General features: G+C 42.5%; 1 protein-coding gene across 1 annotated transcript in view; it reads left to right on the top strand.

The window, feature by feature from the left end:
• The window catches only part of UBR3 (ubiquitin protein ligase E3 component n-recognin 3), an 89290-nt gene that overhangs the window by 53643 nt on the left and 12216 nt on the right, over positions 1-23431 (top strand). Inside the window, 6 exon segments of the mRNA XM_082210354.1 lie at positions 787-920; positions 3924-4034; positions 7259-7459; positions 8269-8405; positions 14654-14739; positions 22330-22438. Coding sequence (XP_082066480.1) covers positions 787-920; positions 3924-4034; positions 7259-7459; positions 8269-8405; positions 14654-14739; positions 22330-22438 — 778 coding nt within the window.

The following is a 23431-nucleotide window of genomic DNA, read 5'->3' as shown; positions in this document are numbered from 1 at the left end:
CTCCACATGCAGCTGCTGGGTGACCTTGGGCCAGTCACACTTCTCTGAAGTCTCTCAGCCCCACTCACCTCACAGAGTGTTTGTTGTGGGGGAGGAAGGGACAGGAGAATGCTAGCCGCTTTGAGACTCCTTAAAGGGAGTGAAAGGCGGGATATCAAATCCAAAATCCAAACCCGCGTCTGCGCGGGTCGCGATTCGGCGCTTCCACATATGCGCGTGACGTCATTTTGACCGCCTGCACACGCGCATGCGGTGAAACCCGGAAGTAACGCGCTCCCTTACTTCCGGGTCGCCGCAGCGCACAACCCCAAAATACTTATCCCGAAGCTACTTCAACCCGAGGTATGACTGTATTCTTGAGCTTTTTGTTGTATAAAACCAAAGCGAGGAAGCTTTTTCGCCCTGAGGGTTGTGTGTCCCATCATGGCAACCTCCACATGCCCCTTATGGACAGGGTCAGAGACACTAGTGGGTGGGGCAACAGACATGATTCTTACCTTTGCACTGGACGCCGCGTTCTAGACCATGCAGAAGCCAGAGGTTTCTATCCATGCTCACACCCTCTCCACCTGCTATCCAGGAAAGCAAGGTGCATTATCACACTTTGCAAACATGTTTCTGCCGGCAAAAATCTCTGGTCAGGAAGCCATGGACCTAGCCAGGCTAGAGTGCATGTCCTGCTGGGAGAATAGGGTGTGTGGATGTGACCTATGGCTAAAAAGTAGAACTACCTCAGTTGCGCTTCGTTTCCCGCTCTGCTGATGATCACATTATTTCTCCCTGCAGTTTTGGGGCAATGCCGCAATACTCCTGAGCCCAAGAAGCTGCCAACCTCTGAAAAGGAGCAGATTTATCCTTGGGATACGTGTGCGGCAGTGTATGAAGCCCGCCTCGCCACTTTACAGCACTTCTTTAAAGATGTAAGTTGTCTGCAGCAGCATGTTGCGATGGTGTTCTGTGTCTTGCACTTCCTTTAAATATTTAGCTGTATTAACTGCTATAATTTTTCTTACAACTTCTTTGAATTCTAATAGCAACTACAAATAACTTCAAACGATCTCTGTGAGTGTTCCACGGGGATGTGAGAACCTGTGTCTCTGATTGGGCACACTGTTCAGTTTAGGACATGTATGTTAAAATGCTTGCTCAGCAGTGAAAATGGTTGTTTATCAGTGTCACAATTAGGACTGTGGCAAAGCAGCAGTTTTAAGGACATTTTGTCTCCCAGAAGAGGAGTGCAGTTTGAAAAAGAAAGAGCACTTCTTTATGCCAGTGATTTCATCTCCATTCTTCTTCCTCTTCCTCTTCCTTTTCTTCTTCCAAAAAAACACAACCCCGTTTAAAAACTATTGATGTTCCATCCAGCAGTGATGGAACAGAGCCCTGACCATCATCACATTTCCTCCTAAGAATGTCTCTTGAACTATACAAGCATGTTTGTACAAAAAAAGGAGAGAGGAGTCCACTGTTGTCCTGGCAAACTGTTTCAGGGCCCAGTAGTTGTAGTTCAGAAAAAAAAAAATACTGAAATTGTTCCACATCATTTGTCACCTACAAATGGAATGGAGAATTTGGCTGGGTCCTGATTGCAACTCCTTGTTTGTGAAATGAGTATACAACTGAAGGAATTTTTTTAAATGTTTGGAGTGTCACACTAAGAAATCAGGTGTCATTTTCTGCTTCACTTTGTTGCCATATCTTCTACCTCTCATTTACATTGTTTCCTGAAATGAGCAAAGCTACATGCAAGAACATTTCCTTCTGTAGAGGGGAAACACAATAATTTCACATCCTTATGCCCTTTCCTTAGAGCAAATGGGAAGCGCGAAACATGGCTTTTCAACAACTCTAGCAGGTAGACCTTGTTTCTACATCAAGTTAAAATATTCCCATAAAACCAGAATTTACTTAAATTGTAATCTAAAATCTAAAAACATTGCTTCCTTTCTAGCCAACCGATGAATGAATAGTTTGGGGTACATGCATAACCCACTGCATACAAAGAACATCTTCATACATTTCAAATGTTTTAGTCATTTTTACTGTTTAGTTAAAGGGGGCCGCATGCATTTGATTGTGTGAAAAGATCTGAAGTGCCTTGGTACCTATTAGCAGAGCACTTTATTAGCAATTCTAGATCTTTCTGAAATACAGTATCTTGTGCACTGGGAATCCTCCCACTTAGGAAACTGGATTACTCTTTGATTTTTTTAAAAAAGTATAGTCCAACTCAGATATTACTTGGATCAAATGTTTTTGCTTTCTTTCAGCTTTCCAGATCATTATTGTGCTAAAATGGTCACAGTAGGAAAGAATTAATCCTTAAATTTCTCTTGGCGCAGAAACAGAAACCTCTGTTAAGGCCCTTGAATAGTTTGTTCACCTCAGCTAAGGAATAGGGGAACAAATCCTGTTTTTCTAAAGTTACTTTTTTCCAAATTTTTTTTAACACACGCGCGCACACATGGCTTTTATTCAGCTGGACCTCAATGGAGCTCAGTTGCAGCAGCTCTCAGGTGTGCGCCATTGCCATTCTAAGAGAACAAGGGAGAAGTTCACGTCACCTCTTTTTCTAGAATAATAGTACCGTGTATAATAATAATAATAATAGGAAAAACCCGCAGCAGTTCACATCTCTTATACATTAACAATCAGTTCATTCATTTTAAAATAAACATAAATTCATATAAGCTCTCATATGTCCAAATAGGTATCCTCATGAAATTGATATCTGTAATAAATATGTTCAAATGTAGCCACGCAGTATGGTCCACAGACCATCGAATCCTTCCAGGCTTATTTGCGATTTAGGTGAGAGGTATAAAATTTTAACCCACGTTATAAATTCTTTAGAAAATCTAAATTTGTCCAAAGTAGCAAACATAAAGTGCCTTGGTGGTATCCTAGCATCCGCTGAGAATCACTTTTCAGGTGAGTGCTAACGGGGCCTTTTCAGCATCTAAGGAAATAAGTGCAGCTGGATCAGTTCTAAGACTGTTTAAAGCAGCCAGTTGGGTCACCAGTCTTGGGTGATTAGCTCCCTGTCTATGCTGAATAAAACTTGCTTGATTCACATGCAGTATGGTTAATACCACTGCCTTAACTCTTATTAGCCAGAATCTCTGTTCATACCCTAACATCTATTCCAGTTAAAGAAATTGGCCTATAACTTGCAGACTTTGTCATGGTCTTTACCAGGCTTAGATGTAACAGAAATATATAATAATAATAGTAATAGTAATAGTAATAATAATAATAATAATAATAATAATAATAATAATAATAATAATATCTTTATTGTCATTGCCCCCTTGGGGGACAACGAAATTACTTGACTGCTCCATAAAAACACTAATTAAACAATACAGTATAATACAGCAAGGGAGATTAGATGACTTTCAAAGTCCAGGCTTCCCATTCAGGGCCGAGATCGCTCTGGAGAAGAAGCTGTTCTTAAGACGGCTCGTTCTTGTCTTCATCGTCCTGTATCTCCGTCCCGACGGCAAGAGCTCGAAGAGACAGTGACCAGGATGCGATGGATATTTAATATGTCCAGTGCCTTCCTATGGCACCTTGTGGCATAAATCTGCTCTAAGGTGGAGAGTGGGCAGCCAACAATGCTCTCTGCTGCCTTAACAACCCTGCACAACCCCATCCTTCCAAAGCATCATACATTGGAAGTTGAACAGGAACATTATTCGAAGACTTTTTGATAAACCCATAGATGATTAGGGATTAAAGAAAAAAACTGACTTTTTTGGCCCTGGCTCTTTGTTGGTCTTCACTTTATGAATAACATTCTATGTTTAAATTAGACAATTAATTACATGTAATTTATTTTAATTGTGATTAATTTACATTTTAATTGGTGGTGGAGATATATATGAAATTTTTTTACCCCCCTTTTTTTACCTTTTTAAAAGAGTTCCTGTCTGCAATCGGTATCAATTGGCTGGGAAGGAGGTGTGTATGTACAAACCTGTGGCCACACGTTACACATAGATTGCCATAAATCCTACATGGAATCATTGCGGGTAAGTGAAAATGGACATTTCTGGATATGGAGCTTTTTTACTCATTAAGTACTATAGGCTTTGCTGTTGACCTCGATAGAATCCCAGTGATGCCTTTATGTACCATCTGGATTTTTTAAACAAGGTGCAAAATCCATCTTTTGAAATACAATGCAGTGCTTTATGCCCCCCCCCCTAATTATTCTCATATATAATGCACTATGGTATTGGTCATGAAAAAGAAGTTTTCAATGCTGTACTATTTCATTGAAGTTGGATGGGCTTCACAGTGCATGGCCCCTGTTGTATTTGGTAACATTTGACTTTGCTGATCTGCTATGTTAGAAACATCTGACTATGGTCTGTACAGGTGATGCAGAAATGGAGCTTAAATTATTGCTTCCCAGGCCTCATCTCACTGATTCAAATAAGATAACTTCCATACTTGAATCAAAATGGCTTGCAGCAACCACTCTATGCCAATGGGGTGTGGGATCTAACAGTTTAAAAAAGTGATCACAATTCACAACCTGGACAAGGTGTGTTCAGTGGTCTTAAAAATTAAAAGAGGGGTCCCTGACAAACAACTGCTTTGTGCTTATCACGATGAAAACCTCACTCACCTGAGCTCTCATTGGTTCTGTGAAAGGAAGTGTAGTCACAGACAATCTGTGAAAGTAACAATTTTTTCTAGCCACCAGTGTTGCCCTCCATTCCTTGTGACAGAGTCCCCCCTCCCTAAAAGGGTAAAGGGACGCCTGACTGTTAGGTCAATTCGCGGATGACTCTCGGGTTGTGGTGCTCATCTTGCTTTACTGGCCGAGGGAGCCGGTGTACAGCTTCCGGGGCATGTGTCCAGCATGACTAAGCCACTTCTGGTGAACCAGAGCAGCGCACAGAAACACTGTTTACCTTCCCACCGGAGCGGTACCTATTTATCTACTTGTACTTTGATGTGCTTTTGAAATGCTAGGTTGGCAGGAGCAGGGACCGAGCAACGGGAGCTTACCCCGTCGTGGGGATTCGAGCCTCCGACCTTCTGATCGGCAAGTCCTAGCCTCTGTGGTTTAACCCACAGCGCCACGCATCAGTGCAAACATTAGTTGAACCCGGTCCATAGTCTTTCAAGTGTTTTGTTGAGGTTGTTACAGGTACCAAGGATAAGAAAATGATCATTCAGTTCTCTTTTCCTAGAGAATCTCTGTTGCCATGTCTACAGAGAATTGAATGTTTGCTGCTATAATTTACAAGTAGAGAGTACTTACCATTAAGGACCCTTTAAAAAAGAAAGCCCCCCCCCCCCCGGCCCACCCCCAACATGCTGTTCCTTTAATATCCTTCTCCTGCTTGTTGATTTTCTGCTGCAAATGGACCTTGCACTGGCATTCTGTGTTTGCATCACAGTGATGAAAAGGTTGTCTGAATAATTAGAAGTCTTAACATTAAGCATTTACCGTATTTTTCGCCCTATAGGACGCACCGTCCCATAAGACGCACCTAGTTTTTTGGGGGGGAAATAAAGGGGGGGAAATTATTTTCCCCCCCAAGGCGCGGGGCAGCTCTCTGCAAGCCGTGGGAGCCCAGCGGTGGCTCCCGCGGCTTGTGGAGAGATCCGCGAAGCCTGGAGTGCCGGCAACACTCCCCAAGCAGCGGGAGCGTTCCCGCTGCTTGAGGAGAGATCCGCAAAGCCTGGACGCGCTGAGATCAGCACACGCAGGCTTCGGGATGCCGGCAACTCTCCCCAAGCAGCGGGAGCGTTCCCGCTGCTTGAGGAGAGATCCGCGAAGCCTGGACGCGCTGAGATCAGCGCGCGCAGGCTTCGGGATGCCGGCAACTCTCTCCAAGCAGCGGGAACGTTCCCGCTGCTTGCAGAGAGATCCGCGAAGCCTGGACGCGCTGAGATCAGCGCGCGCAGGCTTCGGGATGCCGGCAACTCTCCCCAAGCAGCGGGAGCGTTCCCGCTGCTTTTGGAGAGATCCGCGAAGCCTGGACGCGCTGAGATCAGCGCGTGCAGGCTTCGGGATGCCGGCAACTCTCCCCAAGCAGCGGGAGCATTCCCACTGCTTGTGGAGAGATCCGCGAAGCCTGGACGCGCTGAGATCAGCGCGTGCAGGCTTCGGGATGCCGGCAACTCTCCCCAAGCAGCGGGAGCATTCCCGCTGCTTGAGGAGAGATCCGCGAAGCCTGGACGCGCTGAGATCAGCGCGTGCAGGCTTCGGGATGCCGGCAACTCTCCCCAAGCAGAGGGAACGTTCCCGCTGCTTGAGGAGAGATCCGCAAAGCCTGGACGCGCTGAGATCAGCACACGCAGGCTTCGGGATGCCAGCAACTCTCCCCAAGCAGCGGGAGCGTTCCCGCTGCTTGAGGAGAGATCCGCGAAGCCTGGACGCGCTGAGATCAGCGCGCGCAGGCTTCGGGATGCCGGCAACTCTCTCCAAGCAGCGGGAACGTTCCCGCTGCTTGCAGAGAGATCCGCGAAGCCTGGACGCGTTGAGATCAGCGCGCGCAGGCTTCGGGATGCCGGCAACTCTCCCCAAGCAGCGGGAGTGTTCCCGCTGCTTGTGGAGAGATCCGCGAAGCCTGGACGCGCTGAGATCAGCGCATGCAGGCTTCGGGATGCCGGCAACTCTCCCCAAGCAGCGGGAGCATTCCCGCTGCTTGTGGAGAGATCCGCGAAGCCTGGACGCGCTGAGATCAGCGCGTGCAGGCTTCGGGATGCCGGCAACTCTCCCCAAGCAGCGGGAGCATTCCCGCTGCTTGAGGAGAGATCCGCGAAGCCTGGACGCGCTGAGATCAGCGCGCGCAGGCTTCGGGATGCCGGCAACTCTCCCCAAGCAGCGGGAACGTTCCCGCTGCTTGTGGAGAGATCCGCGAAGCCTGGACGCGCTGAGATCAGCGCGCGCAGGCTTCGGGATGCCAGCAACTCTCTCCAAGCTGCTTGCGGAGAGGTCCACGAAGCCTGGAGAGCGAGAGGGGTCGGTGCGCACCTACCGCTCTCGCTCTCCAGGCTTCAGCGAAAACCTGCATTCGCCCCATAAGACGCACCCACATTTCCCCTTCATTTTTGGAGGGGGAAAAGTGCGTCTTATAGGGCGAAAAATACGGTATTCATTAAATTGCTTGGTTACAAAAATAACTACACTTTAACTTGTAGCTGAGCAATGGTTCTTTTATTTCTGGCCTTGCTGTCACTAGAACTCAGCAGTGTCGCTTCACGAATTCATTTGTATTTTTATTTCCTTTAGAACGACCAGGTTCTCCAGGGCTTTTCAGTGGACAAAGGAGAATTTACTTGTCCTCTGTGCAGGCAGTTTGCTAACAGCGTTCTTCCATGTTATCCTGGCAACAATGTGGAGAGGAGCCTTTGGCAATGTCACAGTAACAAGACTATGCAAGATCTCATAAAGGAAGTGGAAGATCTTCAAGAGCAGCTGGGAACTTTCCCAGTAAGCATCAGTGTAAGGCAGAAAGATCCTTGTTAATTTGTCTCCATCTTTCAACATTCCTTTTCATTCTCTGTTTCTCTTTTCTTCCCCAAACTCATTTGCATTTTATAGAATTTTAAAGCTGAATATCCTCTCCCATCTCTCTGTTAAGCACTTAAGAGCTTAAATAACGTTAACATTTTAACAGTTAAGCTCTGTTACATCACCTTTAAAATAGGAGATAATTATGTGAGCATTTTGCTCCCGCATTTCGGTCTATGTATTTATTGGTCGTTAAAAGGCATTCTTTCCAGCTTCTCATCTTATACAGAACTGAATTGTATTACATGGAACTCATAATTTCTTTATGGTACAAAGCATCAATCACTTGTAACTAGAAACCATTTGACGTGTGTCAATCAAGAGTACAGATTATTCCTTTTACTAGGACTTTAATGCATTTTGAAGTTTCACAGTGACATTCAAAAAGGTGCTGTTAAAATTATAAGTTTTACTGTGCTCCAGTCTTAGTTATAGATACGTTAAAACAGTACTTTTTCTTGAGATGTATTAGTGTTTTAAAATTCTGTGTTCATATTGACTTATTCCAATGTATGCCTAGTTGAATATGTTTAATATAAAATGCATATGGTGCCTTTGAGGGCAAACTCCTTCAAGGCGGTTCATTCTGTAGAATTCGGTATTTCCGCTGTTGATGTTTGACTGTTACGTAATTCGTAAAAGTAATTTTTAACTTTCTGAGGGTGTCTTAATTCTGTAATCACCTCTTACTGTAGCTAAGTGAAGTCAGCCATCTTTCTTTTTTACAGTCAGAAACCAATTTAAGTAAAGAAATGGAGTCTGTGATGAAGGATATCAAAAGTACTACCCAGAAGAAATATACTGACTATAGCAAGTCTCCTGGATCACCAGACAATGACTTTCTTTTCATGTATTCTGTAGCCAGGTGGGTAAGACATCTGTTTTACAGTCCCTTCCTGTTTGTCAACTACTTGTTACCTCTTTGGTTAAATAAACTGCATGCTTGATATTTTTCCTATATCGTGGCAAAGCTCCTTTGACTAACCGAGTTTTGAAGAGGACTCTGGCAGTGTCATGCATAGAGTCAGAGGTTCTTCATAACGAATGTTACACCCATTCTCCTTGAGATAAATGTTTGCACTTGTACTTGAGCAAATTTTTCCATTCTCTTCAATGCTCAAATACACATACATTCCACTTTTCCTTGGAGTGAAAGTGGGGTGCCGTCCTGTGTTTTGGGGGCTCAGGGTTTGATTGCAGCTTCTATGTTGCAAAAAGGTGCTGGACGTCTGCATGGCATCCAGTCCATGTACACTGAAGTAAGTGGTTTTTACAGCTCTCAGTTCTGCTTTATTACCTACAGCCACAAGTGTTGCTTGCAGAGTCTATTTCATTCGTCTCTTTTCCTTCTAATTCCTATCTTTTCTGCATTAACATTAAAAGCTTTGACTATGGGGTCATGCATGAATATGTGCACACATAAACATGATTATGTAATTTGGATAGTTGGATGTTTGGATTTTTAATGTAAGGCAGCGAAGAGTGCTTAACTACTTTAGACCTAATAAAAAAATTCCTTCCAGTAGCACCTTAAAGACCAACTAAGTTAGTTCTTGGTATGAGCTTTCGTGTGCATGCACACTTCTTCAGATACACGGGTGTATCTGAAATTATTATACAAGTGTGCATGCACACGAAAGCTCATACCAAGAACTAACTTAGTTGGTCTTTAAGGTGCTACTGGAAGGAATTTTTTTATTTTGACTATGGCAGACCAACACGGCTACCTATCTGTACTTTAGACCTGTAACTTTCAATTTATTGCTTACAGGCGCTTCTTACAAGATATTTTGTACTTAGCTCTAGGGCAGGAATCGGGAACCTTTTTTGGTCCCTTGGGCAAGATCCTTATCAGGAATGGCCTTGCAGGACAATTGTGAAACTTAAAAGGAGCAGGGAAAGGGCTGGAATCTCTGTTTATCAGCCTATGCAGAATTAAACCCTGTCGTCCTGCCCTTCAGCTGAGACAGCATCCATGGGCATAGTTGGGGGAAAACAGCCAAGTAGACCACATTGACTCCCCTGGCTGGCCTGTATTTATCTTCAGGTTCCCCCTCCTTGTTGTAGGAACAGAGAGCAGTTCTGGAAATGAGGGCAGTGGAAGAAATCCCTGAGCGCAAGCCCAAATGGGTATATTTGTATTGCTCTATGTAACATATGGGACACGGGTGGCGCAGTGGGTTAAACCACAGAGCCTAGGACTTGCCGATCAGAAGGTCGGCGGTTTGAATCCTCACGACGGGGTAAGCTCCCGTTGTTCGGTCCCAGCTCCTGCCAACCTAGCAGTTCGAAAGCACGTCAAAGTGCAAGTAGATAAATATGTACCGCTCCAACAGGAAGGTAAACGGCGTTTCCGTGTGCTGCTCTGGTTTGCCAAAAGCGATTTAGTCATGCTGGCCACACGATCCGGAAGCTGTCTGTGGACAAACTCCGGCTCCCTCGGCCAATAAAGTGAGATGAGTGCTGGACCTAATGGTCAGGGGTCCCTTTACCTTTATGTAACATATAGACCAGAGAGAATAAAAAACTGCAGTTTTTGTAGAGTTAAGATGAGAGCTGTTTTGTCAGCTGTTCCTCACTCATCAGCAGGAATACTTGAAACTTAAATTGCTGACTCCAGGAAATATATATTTCTAATACTTCCTAATTAACACACTGGGAAGAACTTTTTAAAAAAGAATTCCCATTGATAAGACATTCGAGCATATTCAGAAGCCTTCATTGCAGAAAGCTGAAAACATGAGATCAGCCTTCTTGACTTTGGTTTTCCTTATTCCCTTCCCCCATCCTCAAAGTGTTTAAAATGTGGGAAGGAGAGTAGCTGACAGATAAGAGTGCTGATTATGGTGGAAAGGTTTCCCCAGATTTTCATTTCATTAGTCTATTTTCTGTAAAACCATGCAAGCAACTAGTTCACCCTGTAAGCCAACTTACTGATTACCGTTAGTATTCCAATTCTTTGCTTTGTTATAGAGATACTATTGCTTCCAGATTTCTTCTGGTGCCCCCACCATCTAGGCTATGGCCTACCTCTTCCTCCCCCCATAATAAGCTCTTTCTAGTTTGCCTGTTTTGAATTAAGTTGCTGTTGTACACATGTACTCATTCACCTTCGATAATTTAATCATTCGTCTGCAAGCTTCTCTTGACCTAGTGTTCCCCCTACCCTACCAGTGCACATCACCAGCTGCTTTACAAGTCAGTGGAGGTGCCCCAAGGCATCCTCCACCCCCTATCTCATTTTTTAAGCATAATACATCAAAATTATTGGGGCATGTGGGTCTTTCAACAGACGTTTGTGCAGCATTTTCTTGAACCTTCAGAAATCCAGTGAAGCTATAAAGAACAGTGATTCCTCCCCCCGCCCCCAAGACTGATGAATGGTTTTATACCCTGACCTTTATAAAAAATATTAGGAACGGAATGTTATTGGAAAATGCATACTGCAGTCCTCAAACCTCTTGCCTCTTACTCATAAGCGGGCATTTTTGTTAAGCAGAGAATTGCAGGACTCTGGCTTTCATCAGTGGACTTTAGAGGTCGTTAAAGGTCATACGGTGAAACCCTTTGCAGAGAAGAAAAAATCACTGTACAGAACCAGTCGTAATCAAAGTTCGTGGAGAGTAAGATCTAGCTGAAGTAGCTTTGAAAAGAGCATTTTTAATTTGCTTCCTAAGTTGGTAACTTAAAAGTAAAAAAAAAGGTAAAGGACCCCTGACAGTTAAATCCAGTCGCGAACAACTCTGGGGTTGCAGCGCTCATCTTGCTTTACTGGCCAAGGGAACCGACATCTGTCCACAGGCAATTTTTCTGGGTCATGTGGCCAGCATGACTAAGCCACTTCTGGCGAAACCAGAGCAGCGCACAGAAACGCCATTTACCTCCCCGCCGGAGTGGTACCTATTTATCTACTTGCACTTGACATGCTTTCGAATTGCTAGGTTGGCAGGAGCAGGGATCGAGCAACAGGAGCTCACCCCATTTCAGGGATTCGAACTGCCATCCTTCCGATCATCAAGCCCTAGGCTCAGTGGTTTAGACCACAGCGCCACCCACGTCCCTAAATTAAAAGTACATTGATTTTTTTTATTTTAAAAAAAACTGCATAAGTTTGTGCCAGGGACTAATGGGGATGTCTCTCTTGAACCATTTTTCTCATATCATATCACATGCAGGTTTTTGTTGGGACAAGAGAGCTAACTTTGGGCCCTTTTACTCCTATAGCAGGAGTCTAGTGGTCAGAAGTCCATGAATAAGCCAGTATCTGAAACTATGGTTTGGATCTGACTTGTTCTTACTAAACAGAGTTTAAACAAACCCAAGTTCTCGGTATTTGACTTAACCACTGCTGAGACCCTAGAATTAGGGAAATCTGTTTAAAAGTGGAAGCAGTTGCTTCTGTTTGCTGCCTAGTAGCAGCAAACGAAAAAAAAAAGGAGCATACAATTCTGAGACTCACTGTGGCTTGTTCACAAAACCACCGATTTTTAGTAATAAATATTAGAAAACATGTGAACTAAACAGTTAAGCTTACAGTTATTGTTATATGCTGTTGTGAGTTTTCTGCCTACTCTGGTCATTCAGATACATATCAAAGAACATCTTCCTCCAACTCTCAAACACCTTTTTGGGAAAATTTTGTGTGATTCATAATAGAGATACCTGTAATCAACATCTTTTCATTAAAAAAAAAAAGCCTTCTAAGAGTGGGTAGCTTTATAAGAATTAGTCTTCACATAACATTGATTATGACCCTTTGGTCATGTGTTTCTCATTAAAAACATATTTTAAGTTTATTTATATAATTGTCATTCCATAAGTTTTTCAGCAGCATTTTAAGAAATGTAACATTAAGAAAAAGGAGGCTTGATTCCCTCTTGTCCCCAAGTGTTTCTCAAGGAGGGCATGACATGAATGCTTGACAGGAATCCAGTTATGTAATTGCTGGCAGAGAGTACAATAAAAGCTGGTTACTAAGCGAACCCTTTTGTGCTGTGTTCTCTGCATGTGAATGGATCACTGCAGGGGAAACAATGTGTTTGAGGGAAATGTTTGCCCTGCACTCTTGTGGGATCACTTTTAGGCAGGGGTAGGCAACCTAAGGCCCGGGGGCCGGATGCGGCCCAATTACCTTCTCAATCCGGCCTGCGGACAGTCTGGGAATCAGCATGTTTTTACATGAGTAGAATGTGTCCTTTTATTTAAAATGCATCTCTGGGTTATTTGTGGGGGATAGGAATTCGTTCACCCCCCCCCCAAAAAAAAATAGTCTGGCCCACCACATCGTCTGAGGGACGGTGGACCGGTCCACGGCTGAAAAAGGTTGCTGACTCCTGCTTTTAGGCATTTGAGGGTTCAGATGAAAGTCAGAGAGAGAGAGAAAATTCAGACAGGCTTTTGTGAGGTCTGAATATCCTGTCAGGGGAAAACTGTCCAGTAAAGCTCTGGAGCCATATGGAGGAGAATGTTTGGAAGCACATCCAAAATGAATTTATTTGCATTAGACTAAGTCAGGGGCATCCAACTTCCAAGAATCTGCGATCTACTCACAGTATTAAAAAACCGGCAGTGATCTACCCATTGTCAGAGTTGTTGAGCTTTCTCTCTCTCTCTCTCACTGTGAGAGTGACATCTCACAGCAGAGGACTTGTGTCCTTGCTGCAATGATGAAGACTAAACCCTTTGGAAGTGAGTGACTTTCAACTGCTGTAGAATGAGACACGCAATTTCAGTGGCCACCTCCTACATATCTGTGGAAGGCATTTTTGCCACATCAAGTATGTCTTGTTCATTTAGAGCAATTCTTGAAGTTGTCTTGGGTATTAGTGTCTGTTTTTACACTGGACATGCATAATTTGCTGAGAAGCAAAGGTGAGAAACCTTTGACATCTGACAAAATGGACTGCTTAAAAGATTTCCAATAACCGTTAAGCAAATATTTTTCGTACGGTAAGTGCAGACGATTTTACTCGAGGCAGTAAATTAGAAAAATGAAAAAGGTGTGCAAATAAACACTTGTCTCATTAATATTCCACAGTGAATTAACCTGTGATCTGTGTTTCCTGTTCTGTCCACTAATACGAAATTCGTGTCCCAGCTTCTTTGCTGGTAGCTTTTTAGAAGTTCAGCAAGCGCTGCAAATTGCCCGAAGAGTGGAAAATTCCCTTGTCACGTGGATGGCCTTATCAGCAGCAACCAGATGGAGCTCAGAGCCCAAACATTATCAATGTTAAATTGCTTTTTCCTGGAATAGGGAGGATTAAAGCGTTCCTTCAAAAATGGGTGACATGAGCCACTGCAAACTTAGGGATATTAATATTTTGAAACGTTACTATTTTAGTAATGTTCGAATATATTTTAACAAACATTCTGTAAAGAAAGTCATCTTCTGACTGATGCAGCTGGAATCTTTGCAAAATATTTTGCTTTGAATGAAATACTTCCAGCTTCCCTGCATTCTTCTGATTAGCTGTACTCAGTGTAATGCCGCAGTTTAGTGGCTAACACAGCCCACCTAAGGGGGTCTGTTAAAGTGACAAAACCTCTTCCCTCTCTCCTCCCTCTTACTCCTTCTCACTGTGGGAAGGAAATAACAATTGATTGAGCTGTTGGCTAGAAATTTAAAGCACTGAGAGAAATCAGGTTTCTGCTCAGCTTCCTGAATAGCTCTGGAGAATCTAGGCAGCTTAAAATCAGGTGGCTCTGGAGAGACTTTGTCAAATACCGTCTTGCCCATATTTCATGGGGAGGGTTCCGTGCGTATTTGAGGCTGAGACTTCTCCTAGTAATGCAATAGCTGGTGGGTGGCGTCACAAATATATATTTACAGAAATACGTTTGCAGTAGTCACACCCGTACTCCGTGGTAAGCTACTTTTGAAAGTTGTATAAATGACAATATTTGGATAGTTATTGTTGGATTATGCACTGGGGTGTATAGGTCGAGAGACTCTCTTTCTACCAAATCTTCTGGTTGCAAAACATTAAAGGGGGGGGCAGGATAGAATAGATGCACCAGCCTTGATCAAAGTGAAGGGAAACGTACAGGGGCAGTTTCATTTCTTAAAAACCTCTAGATAATTTACATATAACCTACTGTATTCTTTTTATTCAGGACCAATTTGGAACTTGAACTGGTTCACCGGGGAGGCAATCTGTGTCTAGGAGGTGCAAGCACAGCTGGGAAGAGATCGTGTTTACGTATGTATAAAGTTGTCTCAGTTTAATTTAGATTGATTTAAATATTTATTTATTAAATTTGTCTCCCGCCCTTCATCCAAAGATCGCAGGGCAGTTCACAGCATAAACATACAAAATGAGAACACAAAATACGTAGTAAAACAAACCGATAACCCCCCTCCCACAAAGACATTTAAAAGGCCACAAGAGTGTCAATCAGCTAAATGCCTGGTTGGAGAGAAATGTTTTCACCTGGTGTCTAAATATATGTAATGAAGGCGGCAGGTGAGTTTCTATGGGGAGCGCATTCAATATTATGTTCTCGGGGTCCGGTTCAGTTCATATAGGAATATGAACCGATATGCCCTAAAGATCCATGGTGTCAACTCAAACTAGACTGATGTGTATGGCAATGTTTCTAATGTTACAGCAGACGGCGTATTAGACAGCTTCATTGTTTAATTCGTGTGGTTTATTTGGTACAGTCGTACCTTGGTTTTCGAACAGCTTAGTTCTCCAATGTTTTGGCTCCCAAACACTGCAAACCCAGAAGTGACTATTTTTGGAAGCCGAACGTCCAGCGGGGCTTCCGATTGGCAGCACGAGGTTCCTGCAGCCAATCAGAAGCCGAGCTTTGGTTTCCAAACGTTTTGGAAGTCGAACGGACTTCCAGAACGGATTCCGTTCGACTTAAAGGTACGGCCATATTTGGGTTTGGTAGTACAACTTAGGGCTGTATAGATTGACTGTGTTTATGAAGTGGATAACTTTCTAAGGACACATGTAAACACAAGGACCTCCCTTTCCGCCATCTAGTAGGATGTAGACCTTTCCACACTTTGTACTTGTACTGTCCACCTATAGAGGCTATTAGATTACAAAAAGTGTGGGAGGTCCTTGGATTGCTGAGAATGGCCAGAGGACTTTATATCATGCATTGTATGTGTAGGGTTTAGCTGCATGCTTGTGAGGATTCCCACCATGTGTGGAAGGGAGAATTTAATAATAATAATAATAATAATAATAATAATAATAATAATAATAATAATAATAATTTATTTATATCCTGCCCTCCCCAGCCGAAGCCACGCTCAGAGTGGCTAACAACAATAAAAGTAGCACAGCATTCTAAAATCAATTCATTCTAAAATCAATTCAGAATCAAATTCATGGCAACCATTGGGCTAGAGTTCTATGAGGATTACCAAAGGAGGGGGTCAGGCTGTGCCTTGGCCAAAGGCCTGGGGGAACAGCTCTGTCTTGCAGGCCCTGCAGAAAGATGTCCAGTCCCGCAGGGCCCTAGTCTCTTTTGACAGAGCATTCCACCAGATCGGGGCCACAGCCGAAACAGCCCTGCCTCTGGTTGAGGCCAGCCTAACCTCCCTGTGGCCCAATGCATCCTCTATTAACAGACATATCCAACCAGGAGCTAGAAGTATCAACTCCTTTCAGCCAAAAAGCTGAGCCGTAAACAGGCTGCAAAGCAGGCCGCAGGGTTGAAACGTTAGATGTTCCAGCTGGGTTAAAGCTAGTAAGCCTGGCAGAAGAAGAAATATAACTTGGTGCCACTAACTACAATACAAAGCAAAGTTGTCAGGGTGGGCTTCTTTATCAGAGTGGTCCACTTCAGATGTAATGCTAAACCATGGTTTGATATACTACATGTATGAACAAAAGTGATCTTCAGGCTTGCGCACCCATCATCTTCCAGTACAGCTGCAAGGAGATTGGAAGCATCGACTTCCTGGACTTCATTGTTATATCTGAACTGGTGGTGGCGGTTCTGGTTAGTTCAAACTGTGGTTGCTGTAACAAGCCAGGATCATGAGCCACACTTTAAACTAACTAGAGTTTTGCCAGTTCTGATATAAGGATAAAGATTTGCACATAAACTCCGGTTTTAAAAAGGAAATGGAAGTTTTCAATCTCTTTGCAGCTCTGCCAGTTATGATAACTTCCATTGTAGCTGTTTATCTCAACTATATATTTAAGTAATAGAATTGATCGGAAGCTTAATTTTGAATTTTTTTAATTTGCTTTCTCCCTGTTTAGATTCAAATCTGTGATACACTTATTGTATTGACTGGGATAGGGCCGTTTTGTTACACTCTCAACAATATGCTTCTGTTCAAGTACAGCCCAATGAAAATCCTTGCAGATCTTTACTCCCATAGACCTTTCAGTCATTTTCATGAATTTTGCGTAATGAGGTCTCTCTCTCTCTCTCTCTCTCTCTCTCTCTCTCTCTCTCTCTGCCTTGTGATTGAGTACAGTGTTCTGCACGAGTCTTGTAACAATTGTAAAGTTTGTTGATTAGATATGGAATATGGTGTCCCAGGTGAGCTCTTACAGCTGCGAGTGTCAGTGAAGATGTGGGAGCAAATAGGTCAAGTGCTGTTTTAGAAGATTGCGCGGAGGGGCCAGCTGTACGCTGAGAAGTAAAATTAGGAATGATTAATGTATCTGTTCATGCCGTTGGCTTAGACAGGGTGACAAGAACAGTGAACTAAATCTAGCTATTTAAATGGCTCCTTTTAAAGGCCTGGAACTTCAGGTGTGTTTTAGACATAGTACACAGCAAGCTAATGTAGTCTAATACTACATAATCTGCTGATCTTTATTGGTTTCAGGAAAGCCAAAAAGAGTGACTGTAATCTCCATTACTGTCAGCTCTTATAGGAACGCTTGCAATTGCTTTTTGAATTTTGCAAGTCTTCAAGCACTTTCCTTTTACAAGTCTTCAAGCACAATCTTTTGCCCAATGTAGGGCACAAACCCACGACTCTGAAATTAAGAGTCTCATTGCCTTCCAACAGAGCTGTTTATAAATTTTCTATTAGTTTTGGGTGATATCCAACATTTGTCATACTTGAAGCCTGTTGAATTCAATGGACATGAGTAACTGGTTTGCTCTGGGTATAACTTAGTTAGCTAGGATCCTTTATATTTGAAAACAAATATGAACTATAGTTCTCCCTTAAATGCAAGATGTCTTTGGCTGGGTTTAAGTTTCCCCCAGTACTCAGAGGCCAGAATGCTGGTGTTTCAAAGAAAGTTATTGGCTGTCTCAGCTTCTGAAGCCTCAGCCTGTTCCTCCAGTGCTTAGTGTGGGCTTCTTTCCACTGAGCTATATAGTGCTAAACTATGCTTTAGCTTTATGTATGAATGCCGCCTCTGTGTCATGTGTGACTGCGCCATTATGCTGGTGTCAGTGGTTCATTTATCCTTGAAAAGGAGTTTACATGTGATTTAGGCTTTACATACTTGGAACTTTGTGTGTAAGGGATCGGACTGTAAAAACAACAACCACAAATTCAAAATTTGCAACCCAAGCTGTAATCCTATCCTAGGCCAGGCTTCCTCAACCTCGGCCCTCCAGATGTTTTGAGACTACAATTCCCATCATCCCTGACCACTGTGCCTGCTAGCTAGGGATCATGGGAGTTGTAGGCCAAAAACATCTGGAGGGCCGAGGTTGAGGAAGCCTGTCCTAGGCATTCTTACTAGAGACTAAAGCCCAATTGCTCTTAGTCAGACGAACTTTTGAGAAAACATGCTTTGGACTGTACTGTCAAGTGTTTCTGTTTCTGTATCTTACTTTCCATTGACCCATAGTACGGCCCAGATTACATTAAACCATAGTTTAAAATGAACTGTGGTTTGTGCTCGTGCTTGTTCTTGATATGCATATTGTGGTTTTTTTGCGGGGTGGGGAGGATTGACTGTGGCAGTAGAGTATTTTTGGGGTACTAATTGTCCTTTGGTCAATATCAGACTACCATCTGCACAGCTATAGTACTTTCTGCTCTGTATTGTGTATACAGTATATAATGCTGATATAAGTGAATGCTAAGCACCATAACATTAAAGTAAGCAAAAAAAAAAAAAAATGTTTGCAGAGTAGAAACAAACAGCTAGCCATCTCTGATTTGTGAAAACATAAATGTGTTTTGTTTGGGTTTTTTTGGAAACTATGAACACTGTTAAAGGTCCAGTTCTCATCCTTTCCTTTGCTGCTGTGTTCCCATTAGGGGGCAATGTTAGTCTTTTTGTTTCTGTCCAGTGATAGAACAGCAGAACTAAATTCTAATCTAGAGAATCATTTTTGTTTTGCAACAATTATAGAATATATAAATTTTCTCTAGAAGCAAGGTAACTGTGTCTTCAGTTTAGCTAGCTTTTATGGTTGTTAGTCTTAGAGGGTGACCTGAATAAAGCTAATTTAATACTGAAATGATCTTAGCGTGAGTAAGATTGCATTTGCTAGGCCCAGAGAAGCAATGTTTCTTTCTTTTGTTATGCTGCCAGGGAACCAAAATGCACCTGTGCAAATTCTTCACTATCTAAAAGAGAAAAGCTACAGTTTACAAGGATAATGTACAAGTAAAGGGAATTTTGCAGAAGCAGCACTGGAATAAATAGAGACTGTACAGGAATGGCGCTATTTGGTTGGCATCCACATTGTGAGGTGCTAGGATTTAATATCTCTCTGACTGAACAGTGCAATTCTATTCAGATGTAAGCCCCATTGAGTGCAATGGGAGCTGTTCCCAGGTAAATGAATCTAGGACTGCTGTCTCCATGTTTAAATTGACAGTTATCTTTGGTGGAAGTAGCTCTACTTAACTAAGCTGAGAAAAGGCTTATTTGGACAACTTTGTTCTAGGTAGGAGTGGGAATGTCATCTGAAACCCTGGGGAGTCGAGCCATCAGTTTCACAGTACTGAGACAGAGGGACGGTGATCTGACATAGGCAGTTCCCTGTGTTCCTATGATTTGGTGTTACATACACAAGTCTCAGGTCTGACCTACTTCCTCACCTTCTACACACAATTTTTACTTTGCACCTGAATTTTCAGCAAACCAAAGCTTGCCTTTTCATCCATACCAAGGAAACTATGGTTTGTTCAAACCTTGGTTTTTCCACATGGAATGCTTTTATTGTTGTTTGTGTGTAGGGATTTAATTTAGTGACTAATTAGAGGCACCTCTTCAGAGTTGAGAACTTCAGTCCATTTTATAACAGCTGCCTGCAGAAAACTCCTTCAACTCTTAAGCAGGGCTGGGCTTGTAGAGAGAGTTCCTGGATTGTCACTTATGTCACCAGACGCCAGAAATACGTTATAAAAATTCAATAACAAATAATCCCTGATATAGAAATAGAGAGCTAAAGGTTAGCAGGCAATAGACTAATAAACATACTGACAAATGCAAAACAGCAAACAATTACGGGACCCAACCCAGGACATGTAGTTGTGAAGATGCCTGCTTGGTCTTACCTCTGTTCCTTTATACACTAGGAATTGTCAATTGCACTCAGTGGTCACCACAAATACATGGGATGGCTAGGTCAAACCCCCTACCCAGAGGGCATAGCGATTCTTTTTTTTTGGGGGGGGGAGATGCTATGAAGCTGACGAAGTTCCTCTTTTCTTAGGTCCTGATGAGCTAACGTATCACCTGTCCTCTTTTCTTCACCTGAAATAGGTGTATGTCCTGCCTAATGAAATGTTTGGATACATCCTGGTACATGAAGTTGGGACAACAGCATAAGCCCTCTGATGTCCAGTGAACCTTTTACTCCCTGAACAACTTTTAAAATAAGAGTATCTTGTCTCACTGCAGCTCTAAGTAGGCAGCCTATGTTTGAGCAAACCGCTGTTTCCTTGATTTGGATGAAAATGCAAGCTGTGGTTTGCTAAGGCCCTGGATGAAGGTGCAGAAATTGCATCGCATGGAAGGAGAGGGAGAAAATAGTGTACAACCCACAAGCTGAAGCCTTTTGGGCATGGCACGTACTGTCAAACCATGGTTTAGTGTACACAACATGTAAACCTTTGCTGAACTCCTTTCTGCTAGCTAGTGCTTTCTGTTTCCATAACAACAACGTGTGTGTGTGTGTGTGTGTGTGTGTGTAACTAGGGAAGGGAATGTTTTTACTGCAGCTTCAATACAATTTTTTCAACATAATTCAGTATTTTTCCCTCATAGGCTTCAAAATAGACATATGTAGGATAATGCTGTCAGTATAAATAAATAAAATGCCAGTCTTTTGCCAGGAAACTTGTTTTGCCCTCATTCACTGCATCTGATTCAGAAAACAGGTGACGGCAATCAGTTCCAATGTCATCTGCGCCTTCAATTATTTCCCAAACCCCAGGAACTAATTACAGCCCTCAAGCTCTGCTAAAATCAGCTGACATAAGCATGAGGCTGTTTTGGCCTCCCAAGTGCCTATGAATAATTGTCTATTTGTGGAAAATAAATTAATTCCTCTTGTGATTTATATTTAAATGTGGTATCTCCTGGTCTGTTCAGCTGGTAGCCAGGGATAGAAGAACAGAAATGAGGGATAGTAAATAAAAGAAAGCGTGAGCAATAAAGGATTTATATTTTGCAAAGGAAATAGATACGAAAACTTCTTTGGGCGTGGAAATGGTAGATTGACTATGAGCTGACTGTCAACTAAAATGATGGTATCGTGAAATAATCAACAAAAACCAACTGCTCTTTGAATTAAAAAATTGTGTAAAAATGTGTTTTTCCCCATTATAGATTCAGTTGTGAAGAAGCATGCAAAAAGAAATTCAAAACATGGCAGGGGATCCCATAACATGGGGCAACTCTAATAATCATGCCTGCATTGTGGCAGCTTGGCTCAAATAGAAGAGAGCAATTATGAGTCGTAGATTTCCTTATCTGGATTAATTTTGCAGTACTCTCCTCTCATCAGTCTGGTTCTGTAGATCTAGACAAGATCTAAGACTCGGCAGTCGTGTAATTTAGGAAATGTCTCTCTTTAAACTGGCTCATTTGGTTACAAATGATCCCCAAGGGGAAATAAACTGTTTTCTGCACCAAAATACAGCCACCTCTGAAGAAAAGTGGTGTGTGACATTCTTTTGCATTTCTCCTACTTTATCATCGGTTGCAGTTTTATTACTGTATTGCTTTATTCAGTGTTACTGTAAAGAGACAGTGCTTAAGACTCCATCCGAAAGAGAACCCCACACTGAAAACAGATAATAGAATTTGCCTCTTGAATGGATATAGAAATGGTGATTTGCTGTGTAATGGCAGTGCTCTAGAGAAGGCCCTTATTAAGCCACTGTATCTCACCTGCAGAAACCTTTGGGAAGCTGCTGAACACCATGGTTCAGCCTCATTTCCTTTTCTTGCATGGATGTGACTCGAGCAATTGCAATGTAAAACTTTTGATTTATTATATATGTATCCTGTCCCATTCTCCAAAGTGCTTGGGGTGGCTTACGTAGCGCTTGTCCCATTTTTATCTTTGCAGCATCCTGTGGGGGACATTAAGTTTAAGAGATGGTGACTTGTCTGAGGTCGTCCAGTAAATTGCGTAGCTCATGTAGGATATGAATTCGGGTCTTCCTGTTCTAAATCCACCACACTATCTATTACATGGCTCTTGGTGCATGCTAAAGCCAGCTATAGCGGATTGGGTTGTCAAATATTAACAGCTGGTAATGAGTTAGGGAGCCACAGTAATCTAGAAAATGAAACAATCGGTTGCAAAGGACTATGAAATATTTTAATTTCATTCAACCAAATAATTAACTCATTAGTTCTTTCCCTTTATCCATTCAGATCAGCTGTTTCATGTGTTGGCTATGCACATGCGCCTCTACAGCATTGATTCTGCTTACAACCCATGGAAGAAACTAACCCAATTGATGCAGAATGATGAGAGTTTGCAGTAAGTGCACTTCTATAGACCAATTTCTCTGTAGCGTTTTAACCTTGTGAGGCACCAAGTGGAGCAGTGTATCTCTGCTGAACATACCGTTTTAAGGGACTGAATTTGCTGCAGTGTTAGAAACAGAGCTCACTTCACCTACCCCATCCAAAGACCTTTTATACCCAAACAATTATTCCATCCATTTTTTCAACTAGTAAAGATTTGGAGACCATATTCATTTTTTAAGCCATGCATTTATTCATGTTTACTTTCTCTTCTCTTTTAAAACTACATTGTGCAGCAAAATCCTATGCATTTTGCTCAGAAGGAAAGTCCCTTTATGCTCAATGGGGGTTCAGTGTGTGTGTGTGTGTGTGTGTGTGAGAGAGAGAGAGAGAGAGAGGGAGGGAGGGAGGGAGGGAGGGAAAAACATGCAAACACACACATCGGGTAACTAATTTGTCAGTATCTTGGAATATAATACAGTTTATAGTTATAGATTGTTTATGCCTGCAGCATGGTGCAGTTTGATTCTCTTTTCAATAATTTTGCTTTATCACTATCAGACTTTACATTAGGTTGTTTTTTCTTAACTACTTGTGTAGCAGTGTTTTGGGAAGCCACACTTATCTGCCTTCCTCATATGCGTTGAAGGGATTAGCAGGGTGGTTCATTTCCATATTCCAAACAGACTTTATAAAAGACAGTTTTCAGTGTCACGGTGAACAAGTTGCTTAGGCTTTTAATAAATGACAGAGCAATTTTTAAGAGCTTAATGTGCTCTGGTGCTTGACGTAAACTAAAGGAGCTTATCTCTTGGCATTTTATATCATTTCACTTCTTCCGTTCTAGCAAAATGAATATATTTAGTCAGATGTTTCACTTGCTCCTGCAAGCCTTCCCTGTTTTTGCAATGTTGCCAGGCATCCTATAAACCATATAAATTTAAAGGTTTGATTCTGCAAACATTATTATTTGACCTGCATCCTATAAAACAAAATTATTGCTATC

This window comes from Podarcis vaucheri (assembly GCF_965113315.1).
Source record: "Podarcis vaucheri genome assembly, chromosome: 1".
NCBI classification, from domain to species: domain Eukaryota; kingdom Metazoa; phylum Chordata; class Lepidosauria; order Squamata; family Lacertidae; genus Podarcis; species Podarcis vaucheri.
The sequence above is the reverse complement of the archived record's forward strand: the minus strand, read 5'-3'. Positions and strand labels throughout refer to the sequence as shown.